We start from the raw sequence: 19,222 nt of genomic DNA, 5'->3' as shown, positions 1-19,222 counted from the left end.
TGATTTTAGTGTGGTAATTTTGGAGATACTGCCAGGTTCCATTAGCGCTTGTACTAAGCTATTCGGGATAACTCAGTAACTCAGCTGATGTTCAGCCAAGATCGAAAAAACTTCGGGTGGGCTACTTGGCTGGATGTCACGGTTCAAATGACCCCAGGGTGAATCTACTCCGAACTATCACTTTAACAACTCTGTAAACATACTTTAATGGTCTAATAACTCACAGTACGCGCTCAGAACAGTTAGCAAAGTTCACAGTGAGTACATGACACAGCTAATTATAAAGAATAAACATCTGAAACACAATATAAAATAATTAATTATTACTGTGGATGTCTTACCCCAGTAAAGTCCTCTTTTCTCTGTGCAGTACCCAAACCAACCACTACGGCAATAGATTACGGTGTTGCACCTCTTTTGCCATAATTTAATAGGCACAAATCTACTCTGTTACATTTATGTTAAATTACAACAAAAGTCAAGGCACTTCAATAATACAGTCTGATTTAATCAAATTGGAATTCAATTAATTGTAATTATAGTTAAGACTTTTATTGTCTTGTATATACACAAAATTACTCCTCCGCATTTAACCCATCCAGGTTGGCACCTGTTGAACACACACATACACAGGGTCACACGCTCATGGAGACAGTTGCCACTGCAGCGGTGGGCAGCCATTCATAGCACCTGGGGAGCATGGGGGTACTGTGCCTTTCTCGAGGGCACCTCGGCCGTAGCAAGTAGGTGGACTGCCACCCCTCCAGCTGTCAGTTCACCAATCTTTGAGCAGTGAGAGTGGAAATCAAACTGCCAACCTTCGGGTGATCGGAAAAACTACTCTCTCCACTGAGCCGCGGCCGCCACAATAATCCAATCAATCAACCAACAATATAATCCAATCAAATCCAATTATTTAAATTCAAAATTCGTCCAATTCATACATATAAGCACCATAACACCATTCAAAGGATACCTTTTGAAACAGGGAAACACAAGTTAATGACAACATTAATGCCAAATGTACGTAATATCATTGGAAAAATTAAACGGGGGGGGGGAAGAGAGCAAAGTGAGGAAAGGTGTGACAGAGGCCCCTCAGCAGTCTAGACCTATAGCAGTTTAACTATGGGATGTTTCAGGCTCACCTAACTAACCCTAACTAACCTTTGGTATGGTATGGTATGTTTTTATTTGAACCAGGGCCAGTGTACAATAAACATTGACTATGAGGAAAGATGCGTTGTACCAGGTTATAGCAGGAAATGCTAATTTCCACCTGTAGTCCCTGGGCAGGTTGGTGTAACAAAACTGATGCTAAAAGGTACATGAGCACATGACCATTTCACCATACATTTTCACATATAAATAACTATCATTTAATTTAATACACAATACAAGTTGTTCCACTTTTTGCATGAACATAATAAATGAAAAATAAAAAACATCTCTCATTTACACACAACATTCACTCTCTTTGGGCCAGCCACTCACTCTTTCACTCTCTTTGATACAGCCACTCTCACACTCACTCCTCATACATGTGTACAGGTTTGATTTCTTAAGAGCCATTTTTTGGTCCGTTTTGCAAATGCTTTTAGGCCAGTGCATGTTATGACGAGTTCCACTGGGTCACAGCTTTATCAAAAAGGAAAGTTTTCAGCCTCGTCTTAAAGGTAGAGAGGGTGTCTGCTTCCCGGACATTTACTGGCAGCTGGTTCCACAAGAGAGGGGCCTGATAACTGAAAGCTCTGCCTGCCGTTCTACTTTTAGAAACTCTGGGAACCACAAGTAAACCTGCAGTTTGGGAGCAAAGTGCTCTGTTGGGAAAATATCCAACTATGAGATCTTTAAGATATGATGGAGCTTGGTCATTAAGAACTTAATATGTGAGGAGAATAATTTTAATAATCTGCATTTGTGGATGGCACAGTGAGCCGTGTTCACAGCTAAATGATTTCTGTGTTTCTGAGCCCTGAGATTTCTCCAGGTTATCTGAATCTTTATTATGTAGTGAGATGATGGAAACTTCAAAGTCTTCTCAATTCAACACTGAAGACCTTTATTCTGGAGTTGCTCCACAATTTGTAGAGCTAAGAGGTTTTTTTTTCAGATAGCTGAACATCTGCCCATCTTTACCTCTGGGAGACTCTACTTCTCCTGAGTCCTCCTTTTTTCACACAGTCACGTTATTGACCTGTTGCCCCGTTGACCTAATTGGTTGCAATTACATTCCTCCAGCTCTTTCTTTTTTGTACCTCTAACTTTTACAGCTTTTGGTTGCCCCCCGTCTCAACTTCTTTAGATGTGCTGCTTCTGTCAAACTGGAGATTAGCTAATTTGTCTGAGGGAACAGTAAAACGTCTTACTTTCAACATTGGAGATGTTGTCTATTTTCCACTGTCAATAGAATATTTTTGGATGAGGTTTGATAATCTTTGCATTCTGTGCCAGCTGTGTGCCAACTTTTAGATAAGTCGATGAAAAAAAGACCTTGTGCAGTACAAAATAAAGTAGAAAATGGCAGCACGACTGCAATAAGAGGCCACTTGGAATTAACCAAAGAGCTGATCCATAATGCGGGATTTTAAATGATTCTTATTTACAGGATCAATGTAATGTTTAAAAAAAAAAAAAAAAAAAATTATTTTAGATACACATTCAAAAACTGTAATTTGATTGAAAAAAAAGAAGGAAAATCCGGAGGTGAATGTCTGTTTTTAACCACAATCCTTCAAGCCAGCCAATTAAAGACCTGATTCATCAAGATCATACAAACACAATAATCCATTACTGCCTTCAAGTGGAAATGCTCATTGATTTACAGTGTTCCACAAGCCGACCCAGTAGAAACCGACATCTAAAGAGAGCATGTCATTTAGCTGTAAAAACCTGGTGTGAGGTTATGAAATTCACATCACGTCATTCACAAAGTGAGAACAATGTAATTTGATGACCAGTGCACTAAAGTGCGGAAATTTACTCTGAATTCAAGTGAAGAGAGGAGTTTTAGGCCACAGCGAGGGAACGTGGAGCAGTATTTTAGACGAGGTGAATAACGGACATGCTGGGAACAAGAAGAAGAATACAGTTATCTGCATTGAGGAAATTGTTTCCCAGAAAAATAAAAACATTTTTAAAAAGAGCCAAACAAGGAAGTGATGTAATCTTAGAACAGATGATCAGGTGATTTCATGTCCACGGGAACTGGATTTGCTGAGTCTAACATTTTTATAGGAAAAAGTACTATTACTTCTCTAAATCTACTGAAATTAGTTTGACATAATGTGTCAGCGGGCTGGTGGTTCAACTCTTATATTTACTCAGTAATTCTATCTGTTCTTTTGCTTTTCTTGCCAAAGTTTTTTTTGTTTAATTACTTAAAGTGCAAGTTTTGGGCTGTAAAAGGTGATGATGATATTTGATTATATACTTGAGCGTTTCAAATCCATCCATCGTTCCATTTAGTTTTTGTTCATGAATGCACCACCTGTGAACAACCGAGCACCTTTTGTGTTATATCTTATTTTTGTTTTCTCATTGCTTCGGTATAGCATTTGATCTTTTTTTTTTTAACCGTTTTAAGTACTTTCTCTGAGTAGCTTTAGTAAACAAAACTAGTGTTCTTCCACAGGTCGTTCATCTTCCTTTAGTGTGACGTACTTAGCAGTTTAAAATAATGATACTCAAAGTTATTTATCCAAAGCGTATCCAATTGTATACACAGAACTACTATTACACATTACATACAACACGTGGACAAAATTGTTGGTACCCCTCTATTAATGAACGAAAAACCCACAATGGTCACTGAAATTACTTGAAACTGACAAAAGTAATACAATATAAAAATTTACTGAAAATTAACCGACGAAAATCAGACATTGCTTTTTAATTGTGGTTCAACAGAATCATTGTTTCATTAGTTTGTCTTTTAAAAGGATTCTGTTGAACCACAATTCAGAAGCAATGTCTGATTTTCATTGGTTAATTTTCAGTAAATCTTTAGTCATTATTACTTTTCACAGTTTCAAGTTATTTCAGTGACCATTGTGGGCTTTTCTTTCATTAACAGAGGACTACCAACAATTTTGTCCACATGTGTACATGCAGAATAATTGATTATATAATAGAATCTCGCCTGCTATAACATTTAGAATTTTCTGATTACATCATCCTTCCAAAGAGGCTCTACAGTAACTGTAATCCTGTAAATATTCCAGGCACATGGGTGTGTGTAGGCTACTTGTTAAATTATTCTCAAAAAGTTTGCAAAGACCGTTACTCTGTGCTTGCCCACTTACAAATGACTCAAAATAAGTTTAAGACGTCAATTCGAACTCATTGTTTTTCTTCAACAGTGTGTCTCTTCGCCTTGATATTTTTTTCTTTCTACTTTAAACTTCATCATGTTGCTGGTGGAGTTTTGCCATGTTCTTATGCTGCGCTTGTCCTTGCTTCCTGACGAATCTCAGTTTATCACATTCTTCTTGTAAAGCATTTTGCAAACTGCTTTGTATGCCCCTAAAAAAAAAAAATCCTGCAAGGCTGAGTTGACTCCTCACCAGAACAGCAAACTCTCTATTTATTTTTTATTTTTTCACCAGGATCTACTGAATTCCTGTGGGTGGCTGAATAAAGGCTGAGTCACTCAGAAACGAAACTTCCTTGTTTCCTTGTTGAGCATTGCAATATATAAATTGTTACTTCCTCTTCCTCACTGATGTGATGTCCTGCTTTTCTTTTTTTCTTTTATGCTTGAATTACCATTGAATTGACATTACTAATCAGACTGTGAAAAAACCTCAGCTGCGCTTGTCTGCCTGCCTGGAAGGAAGTATACAGGAAGTTGTGGATATCCAAAGAGCAATAGAAATGTTTAAGGAAAGCACAGCTTCCTTCTGTCAGCTTGTTTGAAATTCAATCCAAAAAAAACAACAACAAACAAACAAAAAGGAAAAAAAGGGGAGTTCCTCAGTAAAGAAATTTATAAAGTTACCTGCAATGAGTCATTTTTTAGCATGTCGGTTTTTCTTGGAAAGAAAGATTACCATAAAAATACTAGAACAAAGCAAATGATGTGACACAGCTTTTTTTTTTCAAACTGTGAACAATTTTATTTGATTCTGTATTCATATATATATATAAATTATTTGTAGAAATACCATATAAATACAATAAATATTGTTTGAATAAATATATCAAATAATGATTCCATTGGAAATACAATGTTGCATGCATTTATGGCAGGAACAGTGGAGACACCTGCAGACACGTGATCATCTACAGAACACTGCACTGCATGCTTTGATCAGTGTGATCAGGCAACCAGCAGCTGCACATCAGCCAACACGGAGACATTTGATGCTCTACATGCACTTCTCAGCCGAGCCTTCTGAGTGATGAGCTGGGTCCCCGACAGCGAAGACACGAGCGGTGACGATGGAGAAGGAGAAGAGTCTGTCCAACGTGTAGCGGCACAGGGAAGGCTCCAGCCAGCCTTCAATGGGCTGGGCATCTTCAGTACTGCTGTGAGACTCCTGTAGAGACATAGTTTGGGTTAGAAGTGTCCCCCCCTTTTTTTTTTTTTTGTTATTTGTTTTGCATAATTTTCAATTTACCGAGCTCACCTCCTCGTGCTTCAACCCTCCGAGCGACTTCACACATTTTCTCATGTCTTTGTGCAATTTTTCCACAGCTGGCTTCACTTTCTTGGCGAGCTCTGAGCAGCTCTGAAACCCAGAAATCCTCACAAGTGCAGAGTTGTAGCTCGTCAGGACCCTGAATATCTTCTCAACACACGGCTGAAGGTGAAGAGCAGAAGAAAAATTATAGCAAGTTTTTACACTGAAGCGGCATCCTTTCATTTCCATCTATCTCAGCCATATGCCTTCCAAGCTGTAAGGCACGTGAACACGACAAACGGCATGCGCACTGGTAGTATTACCGTAGACTTCTGCTTGAGGCTCCCAGGGTCACACATATCTTTTGCCTCCATCCAGGCGAGGGAACTGATGAAACCTGCCAAATCTTTTGATTGATTTTGTGCCTGTGAAATATTTGGAGACAAGTTGTCAAGGCCAATCTACCAAATAAGTTTACGAGTTTGCTTAAAGGTAATGTGAGAGAAGTTGGTGATGGAAGAAGTTCAAAATGCGTTTAGATGAATAAATAAATAAATAAATAAATAAATAAATAAAAATCCCCTGAAGAAGTAGGCTCATTTTGCATAAACCATTCCTAACTTATCCAGCCATAAATGAAAAAGTAAGCACTCACCTGCCCGGAGGCAGTTTTGGCATATTGATTGAGCTCCAGAGAGCTGCTCCGCACATCCACGCAAGCGTCTTGCGCACCAGCGGGAGCGCTGGATGCAGCTGCGACAAGCATGAAGAGAGCAGCCAAAGTAGCGAAACAAAAATCCATGCTTTTCTTTCTTTTTTTTCTCTTCTTTTTTTCTTTAAAAGAAATATAAATTTCGTGGGCTTTGTCCACTGCCTCGTGCTATGCCCCCGTCTCTGTGAAAGGTAGATGCTGTTGATGTTCTGTTGGTCCTTTTTATTCGCGCACGGTCACCACGTCATCACTGTGTGATGACAGCACCATACAGTGAGCTCATGTAGGATTTTCCTCCATCCTTCAGGTTAGAGCCCATCAAGATTCACGTAACGCACAAACAGGAAGCCTCTTTATTGGGCGTATGAGCAACAGGCTTTAAAGTCCAAGTTACCGTTTGGAGTACCTAATTGGCAAAAATGAAAAGAGAATTTTTTTTTATTACCCATCATATCAGATAACTTTCGTCACCTTTACTGACTAATTCAGTGTGCTCCCCCACAAAAAGCGTCCAGCTTCACGCAATGTGTGTGAGTGTGTGTGCAATTTTAGCTGCAGATAGACAACACTGTCAGCCTTTATGACCCATTAATTAAACATTTACGTGATGCAATCAAGTTCCACTTCTAAGGCAGCGCTGCGGAAGTGAGAACAGCCTTTGTACATCTTTGGACGCTTGCGAGATGAGTTCTTCACAGGACAAACTTTCCACCTGTGTCCGTGATCTGCCCCTCTTCTCTACCACAGAAGAAGTTTTTCTTTTTTTCGGAGAAAGAGAGAGATGAGGGGAAAGAAAAATATATTGCCGTACTTCCTTTATCTTGCCCATCTGGGGCCACCGTTACTCAGATGGTGGCATTGTAAAAGGGTTCGCTCTTTACTGACTAATCTGAAAAGACTGACTAACAATTCGTAATTTGAACAATTCGAGGAAGATCTGGATGCCGTTTAATTCTTCATTTAAAACACTGGGAAAAGGTGGAAAGTGTGAGCGCTTCCTATTCTTTCTCTCGCCTCAGATTAATAGGCCTACAGAACCAATAAATTAGGTCACAAAGTGAAGAGATGGAATTTTCGATCTCTCTGGGAAAATCAATGAGACGTTGCGCCTTCAGGACTAAAATGAAGATTTATTCTGTCTGTTGCTGATCGGCATCCCCTTTGGCGCAGACAGTAACAGAGTTAGATCAACGGAAATTTATAAGGTTTTTAGAGAATGAAATAGATATTTTTTAAATAAGAAATTTTTAATATTTGGTCCAGGGTCAAACAAACCATTAACCATCCCTGCACTGCAATGTCCTGTCTTCAGGCTAGTCGTCCGTCACTCAGCACGATTTTTTTATATAGTTGACTATATTACCCAATTATTCTTAACAGGAATAAAGATTTTGAAACAAGAACACAAGGTCAATCTGTGAACATCGACTGTGTTCATGCGTTCATGAAGCATCCATGTGCTGATTATTTTCTTGATTAATCTATTAATTATAAGACATTTAAGATGTCAGTTAATAGGAAAAAAGTTGTTAATAGATGATATGTCTTGTTTTGTCCGAACAGTTAAACCGCGAGATATAAACTATAATAAAATAAGAAACAGAGAAAAAAAAAAGACAAAACAGGAAATTCTATCATTTTGAAGTGTAACAAGAAAATCGTTTGGATGTTTTCTTGAAAATGACATGAATGTTTAGCGTCACTAATTTGCAATTCACAATTAACCTAAATTCCTGAGACAAATGCGAGATTGCGCTGCCTTCGGAGCCCGTGCAGAGTTGGGGTTTTATATTACTTACTAATCTGTAAGGACATGTTTAGTATAAGTTCTAGAGAAAACGAGTACAAGTTTGGATAATGTATATCATGATCACAAATTAAAATGAAAAAAAGTATCAGCTGCGGGAGAAAGCAGCGACCTCTGGAGTAAACGGGACTCATACAATGAGGACGCTGAAACTCCGGCTGCTCTTGAACACATCTCAGCTTGCTCCGGAAACGTTTCTTTGTTTTTGTTGTGAGCATGGAGATTTATGCGTTAAAACGTTTTAAGAATAGGTTGGTGAAGACCTCGCACACACATTTCAACCTCCGTTTTTTAATTTTAATGAAGGGAACCACATTTTTTCGTTTCACAGTTGCTTTTGGTGTATATACTGACAGCGTGTGCAGCTCTGTTTAGTTCTGTCTGATTTGGAACGGTGCTAACATTAGCGAAATTAGCCAACTGGTAACAGTTGCTTACCTCTAGCTAACCACCTGTTAGCAGCAGTTATAAGACACTGCTGTGGAGACTTTAGTGACATTTGTTTTTAAATAAAATTTAATATCATTAGTATGTGCTTTTGCTGGCTGTAATCTCTAACGTGAGCTTCCGGGGCTACATGCTGTTAGCATACCTTAACTATCAGTTAAGAATTAAGCATCAAAGTACGAGTACTGTATTGTCCAATAAAGGTGCAAAATTTATATGAATTGGTTGGGGTGGTATCACAGCAGAAGCTGTCATTCTTCTTCAGGTCGCTGTAGCTGTATCCATGATGAATTTTGACGGACTTGACGCTGGGCTGGGTGAGTACTCAGCCAGCCTTCACAGGACCCTGGACGCAGAGCTGGAGCCCTCCATGGACCCTCACCTGAACCCAAACTTACTGCAGGGCGTGGAGCTTGATCCAGAGGGGCTGACTATGACAGTCCCCGAGCCTGTGCACCTGATGGAGGGAATGTTTTCTGAGCTCCACAGTGCTGTCTCTGAAGTTGGCGTCCCAGTCACAGCAACGCATTTTGATCTCCAGGAGGAGATGCTGTGGATGGGAAACCACAGAGTGAGGGCTTTGATCATGCTGTAGTTTAGATTATATCTATCATTTGCAGGTTTACTGTAGTTTAACCATCATATAGATTTACTTTTCAGCTATGTCATTTTCTCCTCTCAATTACCCTCTTTAGGGTCATGCAACCTCATTCTTTGGACCTACAATGGGCCGCCACTCTTCTATCCAAGTGCATGCAACAGATGACATCCGACACATTCATAGTTTGGAAACAGGGGTGTTGTTCCTTTCTAAGGGCAACCTCAAGTGCTGCACCCGTGGGGGCCTTGTTATGTTTGATTACCCGTAAGTGTTATGAATCGTTGGTCATTGTAGAAAATCTGCAGCTTTTAAAAGATTTACGGTCTTATTCTGTTAATTGACAAAAGCTTCTGACCATGTGTGCATTCCAGGACAGATGAAGGAGCTGATATGCATAGTCTTCTCATGACTGATAACAACACACTTCTCATGGGTGGACTACAAAATTATATGGTTGAAGTTGACTTAAATACAGTTCAAGAGACTCAAAAGGTGAGACACTGTGCCACAAGGCTATGCTTGATATAGTTTTCCATATTAAATAAGCAATATAAAGGTAAGTGTCTGGCTGTTTACTGTTTGTGTTCTTGATAGTTCACAGTTGAGGTACCTGGAGTGGCAATAATGCGTCAAACCAGCCGTTTCTTCTTCTGTGGGCACACTTCTGGCAAGGTAAGGATGACTCAGCCATGTTGTTATTGAAAGCATGTTTTTCTGTTTTTGTCTCACGTTTACCGTCTGTTAAAACAGATAACCCTTCGAGACCTGCGAACCTTCAAATTGGAACAAGAGTTTGATGCTTTCTCTGGCAGCCTGTCAGACTTCGATGTTCATGGGAACCTTCTGGCTGCTTGCGGGTTCTCTAGTCGAGGAATGAACGGGTTGGCATGCGACCGTTTCCTCATGGTGTATGACCTCCGCATGATGCGAGCTGTTACTCCTCTTCAGGTGCACGTGGATCCCCTCTTCCTGCGCTTCATTCCTACCTACACGTCACGCCTTGTGATCATCTCACAGTCAGGTATTTCACCAGGGATTTTAGGTTGTTTTTGGTTCTTTAGTCAGTTCCAGAGTTTGGTAAATAAATGTTTCCCATGCTTTTGTATGGTAATATGATTTCCACTGTAGCATTACACTACAGACAACTTCTTCCTAGATTTATATGAGAGATATCCCAGGCAGTGTTTTTAAACCATCTCTACTGTTGTCACTTATGTATTTGAGTGAAACTGTTTCCTGAATGCTGACGCTGGTCCACCTCCTCTTTCTTTCTCCAGGCCAGTGTCAGTTCTGTGAGCCCACCGGTCTGGCCAATGTGGCGGACATTTTTCACGTCAACACTGTCGGCCAGTTGCTCATGAGTTTCGATGTATCATCCAGCAAACAAGCCTTGGCCTTTGGGGATTCAGGGGGATGTGTTCACTTGTGGTCCGATGTTCCGGAGGTTTCTTTTAATGACTACTCCCGGGAGACGGAGTTTGCTCTGCCCTGCCTTGTGGACACGTTGCCCCAGCTGGACTGGAATCATGACCTGTTGCCCCTCTCTCTCATTCCCATACCGCTGACGAGCTCCGAGCCGTTGCTGTCAGACTGGCCCACTGCCCGGGCAACACCAAGCCCCAGGTAAAAGGAATTAAAAACCACTGAATGCAAGTCGCCATAGTTACAGGCACTGTTTTTTTGTTTTAATGTAGCTTCCCTTTTGATGTCCAGCTGCTTGTAATGCTGACATGTGCCTGGAAGGCTGAGGGTAGTGTCTGATGAGTACAGCATTGCTGAAAATTGCAGTTCCCTTCCTGATAAAAATGATTGTTGTTTTGGAAAAAGTTGTTTTGGAAAGACTACAGGAAACAGTGGGTTTGAGACTGAATGGAACAGAAACAATAGGGAAGTGGGAAAGAACTACGAAAAAGACAAATGCATTTTTTTATTTTTTTATTGGTCAGTTAAAAAAAAACATCATCAGCATCCCCTTTAAATAGTGAGGTGGCTTTCATGTAATATATTCAAAAAGAAAACTATAGCTGAGTGAAAAATAGAGACGAGAAATTTAAGTCGCCAGTAGTTGACTATTTATTCCATTTCTATAATAGATCAATTTTGGGTTTTCCTCACAAATGTTGGCCATGTGCAGCGTTTCAGTTCAGCCACCACCTTCTTCCTCTGTCTAACACACAGAAACACACACACACACACACACACACGATCATTAGACGAGCGTCTCTTGTCTTACATATCTAATCCATACATGATCACGCAGGGAGAAATGCTCTCTAGACCACTCTGCCAGCTAAATTGACCAACTTTGTGAGTTTTGTTAGAACCTTTTTATTGTTTTGTTCTGGCAACGTGTTGAACAAATGATTATTGTTTTCTGTGTAGAGGACAGTCTGAGCTTGAAGCAGAGAGGGAGACTTAGTATCAGTGCATTTCATAATGATTATACAGTCAGTGAGGAAAGTGCCAGGCGATAGCTGACAAGAAGGTGAGTGTGAGTGAAAGAGAGGAAAAGGTTTTCTGTTAGTTTAAATCGAATAACAAAAGCTGAACATTTAAATGTATGCAGTAAGTTCCCACTCTCCACAATTAACTGACGAATTAAGATTTGTCCGACTAAGGTATTTATTGTCGGTTAAAGCTTTGTCGACAGTTAGGGGTTCAGGCCGAGCATGTTCTGGGTGACATATTGAAGTTTTAGGGACCAGATAGAGAACACATCAAATTTCACTTTCTTTCTTTTCTTTTTTTTTTTTTTTTTTTGGTTGTCCAGTCTTGTGACTAACTTTAAAACAAGTTTGTACAAATGTAAATGTGATCTGTTTGGAGTCAGAGTTTCTGTTTCAGCTGAAATTTGTTGCACCACGAAATTTTGTAGACAAAACGTATTCAGCCTATTTCACATAAGAATGGCACCATAGTAGTGCGAAAGTTGTACAGCTTAAGTTTAAGTTACTTTAGACACCAAATGACGAGGCTTAACAATCCTCCTTTTGAATGGGCTGTGTTAAAAAACAAAAGAAAAAGGATTTTAATATTTAAGTGAGATGGATGGATGGATGTACCACTAGTGACAGTGAACATCAGGATTTACCTTGTGTTAGTGTTCCTCTTTTGATTTTACATAGTACTGTTAACTGACAGTGTTTATTTAAAGCCATTTTTTATTTCCAACAGACGAGCTCCTCCTGTGGACCCAGAAATCCTGCGCACCATGAAAACTGTGGGATTCATCGGCTACGCTGCAAACCCTCGCACACGTCCTCGGAACCAGGCATGAACCATTTTTATCCTGGCATTTTTACAAAATCTTGACATCCTGAGCAGACTGTGAAAGCATTGATTGTTCAACAAATCTGTACACGATGTATCTAGGTCACAACTTTTGATGAATAGGTTTTTTTCCTTCGTTTTGTCTGTTTTCCCCACTTGAATAAGCCGTCCAACATGGTTTTGTGTGTTGTTTTCAGGTTCCGTATAAAATTAAAGACATTGAGCTTGATCATGATAGTTACAACCAGGTCCCAGAGTCGCCCATTGGCCGTGATGAAGAGCCACACCTCTGCATGGTCCTCAAGAAGTACAGAAAGGTTGGACTTGCTATATATCATTATGATTTTCATTGGAGAACAATTTAATATCTTGAGTGAGTTTTTGAAATTTTTATTGAAATGATTGATGGGGATGTCTTTGTGCCGCATTAGGTCACAATTAAGTACTCTAAACTTGGACTCGAGGACTTTGACTTTAAACATTACAATAGAACCTTGTTCGCTGGCCTTGAGCCACACATTCCCAATGCCTACTGTAACTGCATGATTCAGGTAAGCCCCTTTAATGTTTCTGTTCAAATTTGTCATGGTGTAAGATGTTATTTATAAATAGTTGATTTTCATTTTGTTATTTTTGTGCATAAGGTATTATATTTCCTGGAGCCTATCCGTTGTCTTGTGCAAAACCATTTGTGCCAAAAGGAGTTTTGTTTGGCCTGTGAGCTCGGCTTCCTCTTCCATATGTTGGATCTGTCGCGAGGAGATCCGTGTCAGGTTTGTTTCTTTTTCCTGAATCACAGCAGGTCAATCCTGTAGACGGTGGAGGTGTGTTAAAATTCCACCCACATTGTACGCCCGAGCTGCACATCTCCTAACATGGAAATGCGACCTCTATCTCCTTGCTCAGGCCAGCAACTTCCTCCGGGCGTTTCGCACCATCCCCGAGGCATCGGCTCTGGGTCTGATCCTCGCAGATTCAGACGAGCAAACGGGGAAGGCCAAACTCGGTCGCTTGATCCAGAGCTGGAATCGCTTCATCCTCACTCAGCTCCACCAGGAGACACAGGAGCAGGAGGGCCCACAGGCCTACAGGGGAGCTAGCAGCAGGTGAGAGCTTCCAGAAGGATATTAGCTCTTGAGTCAGCCAGAACAGAATCTTGAGCTCCTCTGCTAAAAAGTTCAAGGAAATTAATGGATTGCGTCTGTTTGTGTTTGTGTCGCTGTACTTGTTTGCAGCTCTTTGGGCTCCTCCGGTGAGTCAGCCATTGGAAAGCTGTTTGGTTGTGAAGTTGAGAACAGCAGTCTGTGTCGCTGTGGGAAAGAAACAGTCCGCTCGTCCCTCACGCTGCTCTTCACCATGCATTACCCTGAGCAGAACTCGCAGGGTGAGTCTGAGGTACTTTTCCCACACCAAAGGGCATGCTGATAAGGACAATGTATTCATTTAATTTTGCTCTCTCAGAGAAAACGGTGAAAGAGTACGACTTTGCTGAAATTCTAAAGAAAAGCATCTGTCTGGAGCAGAGCACTCAGGCCTGGTGTGAAAACTGTGAGAAGTACCAGCCCACAGTGAGTCCCAGCGTACAGTCACACCCAACAGCGGCTCAGCCTGTTAACAACAAACAGAATGTAGTTCATTCTGCAGGATGATAATGTTTTTGTGCTTCAATGCAGGTGCAGACACGCAACATTAGATGTCTGCCAGATGTTCTGGTTATAAACTGTGAGGTGAACAGTGCTAAAGAGGCTGAATTCTGGAAGGTTCAGGCAGAGGTAACTGACATTCATTTTAGTTTCCGGTCGTATTTCAGACACATTTAACAGCTTGATTGATGGCTTCCTTTTTTACTCGTTAGTTGAATAATGTGTGCGTTTTTGGTTGTTTTCACAGTATGCTTTCAATAAGGCCATGCAGAAAGAGGCGATGGAACCTGCAAAACCCAGTGAACCCCCTCCCATGCCAACCGAGTGGTGCTTAGAGTACGGTGTCTTTTGATGTTAGATAAAACCGATGATTTTCTTTTATGATCAAACACTTTTAGCTTCAGTTTCATCCTTTTTTATTTTTTCTTCTTATAAAACGTCCGAAAATGTAAGAGAAAAAGGAGCAAAAATGTACATTAGCATTTGTGAAGCTGAAAAACAAATTATGTTCTGCAAATTTTTCTCGACGGAGCTCATATTCACTTTTAACTTCTCGATGGAGCTCATATTCACTTTTAACACCTCGTGCAGTGGGGAGGACGTATGCAGTATGGAGGGCATCACCTTTGACACCCGGGCGGAGGATCTGCGACATGTTTGGATCCCTCTCACTCTGAAGATGTCCATCAGCAAAAGCCAGGGACTGGAGATCAGTAGCTGGCCTGAGGCGGAGGAGGTGAGACTTTATTCAGCCTTTACCGGGGAAATGTTCATCATGATGTTAAGGCTTACATGTACGTGTCTCTGCTGACTAGCTGAGTGCCGCTGAGGAGGCGGAGGGTGCTTCTCTCTATGACTTGGTGGTCACGGTGCCCCACATCCTGGATGCTCGCGCAGGGGGAAACCTGGTTGCACACATCAAAGTGGGTGAGACATACCATCAAAGAAAAGAGGTGAGTAAAAGTTAGAGTGAGGTTGGTTCCCTTATCATCACTCAGATGATTGATTTTTAATGGATGGGCTCCACTGATTAAAAATGTTGTGTTTTTTCAGGGAGTCACACACCAGCAGTGGTATCTCTTCAACGATTTCTTAATTGAACCAATTGACAAGGTAAGCATTTGTCCACTGGGCTAATTAGTGAAACACAATGTTTGATATCATTTGAATGTTTCACGTTGTTGTCTGCTAAAGGCTGAAGCTGCACAGTTTGACGTGAGCTGGAAAGTTCCAGCCATCCTATATTACTCCAAGAGGAACTGCCACACCAGATACGACCTCCGCAGTACGTCCTCAGTATAATAAATCTGCAGGTTTTCCTTCTAGATTTACATGCAGGTCATTCGGGCTTAGGCGTGTTTGTTTGTTTGTTTCAGTTAAAAACCCCATAGATGCTAGCGTGCTGCTGACAGAAGCCTCATTGGCCCGGAAGCAGAGGAAGAGTCACGCTACTTTCATCCCCCTCATGGTCAGCGAGATGCCGCAGGCTGGTGATCTGGTGGGGCTGGACGCTGAGTTTGTCACACTCAATCAAGTGAGTCTGCTTTTGACTTTTTCTACCGTCGCACAGTATGCATCAGGTGGATCAGACGAAGATTACGCAGGTGATCTGACACCGTTTAGATACACCGGCGTTAACTGTTTTCTGTGTGTACTATAAGCTGTCAGTAATTAGATTTTTCTTCTGGAAGACCGTATTTTAGCAGCTGTGCTGGCTCGCTGTTCTTTAAGATATAATGTCAGCTCCCAGGACTTCCTCACATATACCTCCAATACATTGTGTGAATTTACTTAAGTCAGGCCTTAGATGGAATTCTTTTAAACACAGGGACATTTTTCATTCTCCAACTCTTTCTTTTAAGAACTGTTGCACATCTCGGAAGACAATTAAGAAGATTAAAATAAGTTAATTCCATCTTTGAATCGCTGCATAATGTCTGAACATCTTTTGACTATGAGGACAATCCTACATCAGTGGAGCACTCTTGCACCCGTGTATATGGCATACATGGAAACTGAAAGCTAGCTGGAGAAACCAGATTAATTTGATCACTTGCTTTTATTGTTTGTATGCATCTCAAACAGTCTCTTATGACCACATTGCCTTTAGAAAGTTGCTTCCTGGAGAAAACCAACTGTACTCTCATGAATAGTGAATGAAGCCTCCAGAGGCTGTCACACGAAAAAGAGTTGGGACTTGTGTGTTGTACAGTCTAGGTTGGATAATGACATAAAACGATGTATTAGTAGTTAAAAAGGGTTAGGATTCAAATTAATATCTGACATTGAGCCGTGCAAAGAAAAGAGGCCTCACACGCAGACATTCTCAAGTTTGTGAATCCGCCGTGGAAGTGGACCAAATTGTTACGAATGACTAATACCTTTGAATTAAATCCCAAAGCTGATGCTGTGTGTCACTGTTTATAACATCGTAACATGGTTCAACTGTGGAATATTCTGACTTCATAATGATAAAAAAAAAAAAAAAAAAAAAGGTTCCTCTTACACGAAAGGAAAACAAATACCTTTGAACAAAATCTGTTTAGCTTTTCTTTGTCCCTTAGTTCTGGAAAAACAAAAACAAAACTAAAATGCAAATGTTTTATTTTATTGTTGACGTGTTGATTTATACTGATTCATTTAAACGTCCCGCGACTGCTTATGTCTGCAGGAGGAGGCCGAGCTGCGCAGTGACGGCACCAAGTCGACCATTAAGCCCAGTCAGATGTCTGTGGCCAGGATCACCTGTGTCAGGGGGCAGGGGTCCAATGACGGGGTCCCCTTCATCGATGACTACATCTCTACTCAGGAGCAGGTGAGAGTGAAAACTGCCTTAAAAAAACACACACACACACACACTCTGTATAACTGAGGGATCTGCCCTAAATATTAATTAGAACTACCTTTCAGTACTTCCCCATCTGTACACGTATCCTGTTTGTTTTGTGTCATTTTGTGATCGTCAGTAGTTACTCATAGAGTCAACAGGATGATGACGCCTGGTAAGGCAAAATGAAAGAAAACAGGGTAAACAGCAAACCTGCCATGAGTTCAGGGAATTCTGCAAAGTTTTTCATTCAGTAACGCATCATGAAAGAGCAGAGAGGGGTTCCATTTTCTGCTCAGATTCTGATTCACTAGCTTCATTCAGTTGTTATGACGAAAGTCACAAAGTAAACACTCTCGCATAACAGAGTTATTGTGCCTTCACAGCTGTGATCCTTTAAGACTCCTGCACATATCCAGCTAACGCCAGGGGTTGTTTGCTCTTCCAGGTGGTCGACTATTTGACACAGTATTCTGGCATCAAACCAGGAGACCTGGATGCTAAAATCTCCTCGAAGCATTTGACGACGCTGAAGTCCACCTACCTGAAGCTGCGCTTCCTCATCGACACGGGGGTTCGCTTTGTAGGTCACGGTCTACAGAAGGACTTTCGGGTCATCAATTTACTGGTATGTCGTTTCTTAATGACTGCACGTCTTATTTGATGTTCAAGTTATATCATTATAGAGGCAAACTGTCATTTCACCTTAGATTTTCTCTTCCAGAAACAGTGACTTAAAGCTATTTATCTGCTGTGTTTAAGGTTCCGAAGGATCAAGTCATCGACACCGTCTACTTGTTCCATTTGCCCCGCAAGAGGATGATTTCTCTGAGATTCCTCGCTTGGTATTTTCTGGGTAAATTGAGACACAGAAAAGTAGAGCTCCATCTAATGAAGCAATGAACAGTAGATAATTTGACATTTTGGCGTCTGCCTTTGACTTGAGTTGATAAGTCCTGTCGGCTTCTTCAGACATCCTCATGTATTCAGTGTGTGTGCACTTATGGGTAGTTTTTTATTTTTTTAATCTAAAAAAAGTAACTTAAAAAGTTCAACATACTTTACAACCCATATAGAAATCTGTTTGCTGCAACAATATAGAGTTATACGAATGTAACACAGTTTTATAATGTTATACAACAGACGGGATGCTCTGAGCATCTTGAAGAACTCAGCACAGTCGCTCTGTGGATTCACGCCGTCTTTGTGCCTTGTGGCCCTTCATTTAAATTCAAGGATTTGCAAACTTCACAAGGACTCATTCAGTGTAAATCACTGATGTGTTTTCAGGCTCAGTTTTATTAGCATCTCGTCAACGCAACTCTGAAGATTCTGTTTTCCAGTCTTTCACATTCCCAGGAATGCTGCTGTCGGAAATTGGAAGCGATTAGTCATTCCTGGTTTTCCTCTTCCTTGTGTCCACAGACCTCAACATTCAGGGGGAAACCCACGACAGCATAGAGGATGCACGCACAGCCCTGCAGCTATACAAGAAGTACCTGGAGCTGAGTCGTGGAGGTGGGAACGATGAAGTCAGGAAGGTGCTGAAGGGACTCTACGAAAAAGGCCGCCAGCTGGACTGGAAAGTCCCAGATTCGGATACAGGAGATGGTCAAGGTAGCACCAAAAGTACGACATAACAGAATTAGATGGGGGCTGATGTTTTCAGTAAAATATGACAAGATGATTGATTTAGATGGGAGGACCTCGCATGAAACAATCAACTGATTGAATGCACTGTTCTTCCTTCAACAGGTGCGGCTGTGTTTCCCTCTGTGATGGGGCTGTGAGCTGCTCTGTGACCTGCAATCACACAGCTTTTCTTTTTGTTTTTAAACATTTGCATTTAAATTTGCATTGTGTACAATGTTAATGGAAGTTTGTAGAGTCCACCTCAGCCGTAGACTCTTCATGATTGAATCAGTGGCCAAACATTTACCTTCGGAAAGTTTCAAGTAAAAGGAAATGAAATTGTTATGTAAGATTTATTTTGGATTACCTTTTTTAATGCAGGTTCTTCTGGTGCTTCTAAATGTGTCATGAGCCCTGTAAGATACTTGGCGTTTGTTGCCAGGAAATGACAAACATTGTATATTTTACATGAAAACATAAAAATTTGAACAAAACTTGTCTGGGCTCCATGGTTTTTCAGAAGTCTGTTCAGATTTAACAATGAATTTTGTTGTGTTGCTTCCATAATCTTGTGTGAAATCAATTTTCTTCGGATTTCAGGAGGTTTCACTGTGGTGTAAAAACTTAACTGGTATCTAAACATTTAAGACCTATATTAG

General features: G+C 40.8%; 1 protein-coding gene across 2 annotated transcripts; it reads left to right on the top strand.

Annotated features, from left to right (window-relative positions):
• Positions 1–8,309: 8,309 nt before the first annotated feature.
• pan2 (poly(A) specific ribonuclease subunit PAN2) lies at positions 8,310–19,057 on the top strand. 2 transcript variants are annotated; one of them, XM_075475181.1, is made up of 26 exons: positions 8,310–8,394; positions 8,856–9,161; positions 9,286–9,455; positions 9,563–9,683; positions 9,786–9,863; positions 9,942–10,212; positions 10,469–10,814; positions 12,366–12,462; positions 12,659–12,778; positions 12,893–13,012; positions 13,106–13,234; positions 13,368–13,567; positions 13,697–13,845; positions 13,923–14,029; positions 14,135–14,233; positions 14,352–14,440; positions 14,696–14,840; positions 14,920–15,057; positions 15,158–15,217; positions 15,299–15,389; positions 15,481–15,638; positions 16,776–16,919; positions 17,380–17,559; positions 17,694–17,787; positions 18,357–18,548; positions 18,687–19,057. In XM_075475181.1, the coding sequence occupies exons 2-26, from the start codon at positions 8,874–8,876 to the stop codon at positions 18,719–18,721; spliced, it is 3,621 nt and encodes a 1,206-aa protein (XP_075331296.1). In that variant the 5' UTR covers positions 8,310–8,394; positions 8,856–8,873; the 3' UTR covers positions 18,722–19,057. The 2 variants fall into 2 exon arrangements, with proteins under 2 accessions (XP_075331296.1, XP_075331295.1); XM_075475180.1 differs by having other exon boundaries at positions 18,357–18,560.
• The last annotated feature ends 165 nt before the right edge of the window (positions 19,058–19,222 follow it).

This window comes from Odontesthes bonariensis, chromosome 10, assembly GCF_027942865.1.
Source record: "Odontesthes bonariensis isolate fOdoBon6 chromosome 10, fOdoBon6.hap1, whole genome shotgun sequence".
NCBI classification, from domain to species: domain Eukaryota; kingdom Metazoa; phylum Chordata; class Actinopteri; order Atheriniformes; family Atherinopsidae; genus Odontesthes; species Odontesthes bonariensis.
Note: the sequence above shows the minus strand (reverse complement) of the source record. Positions and strands in the feature narration are given on the sequence as shown.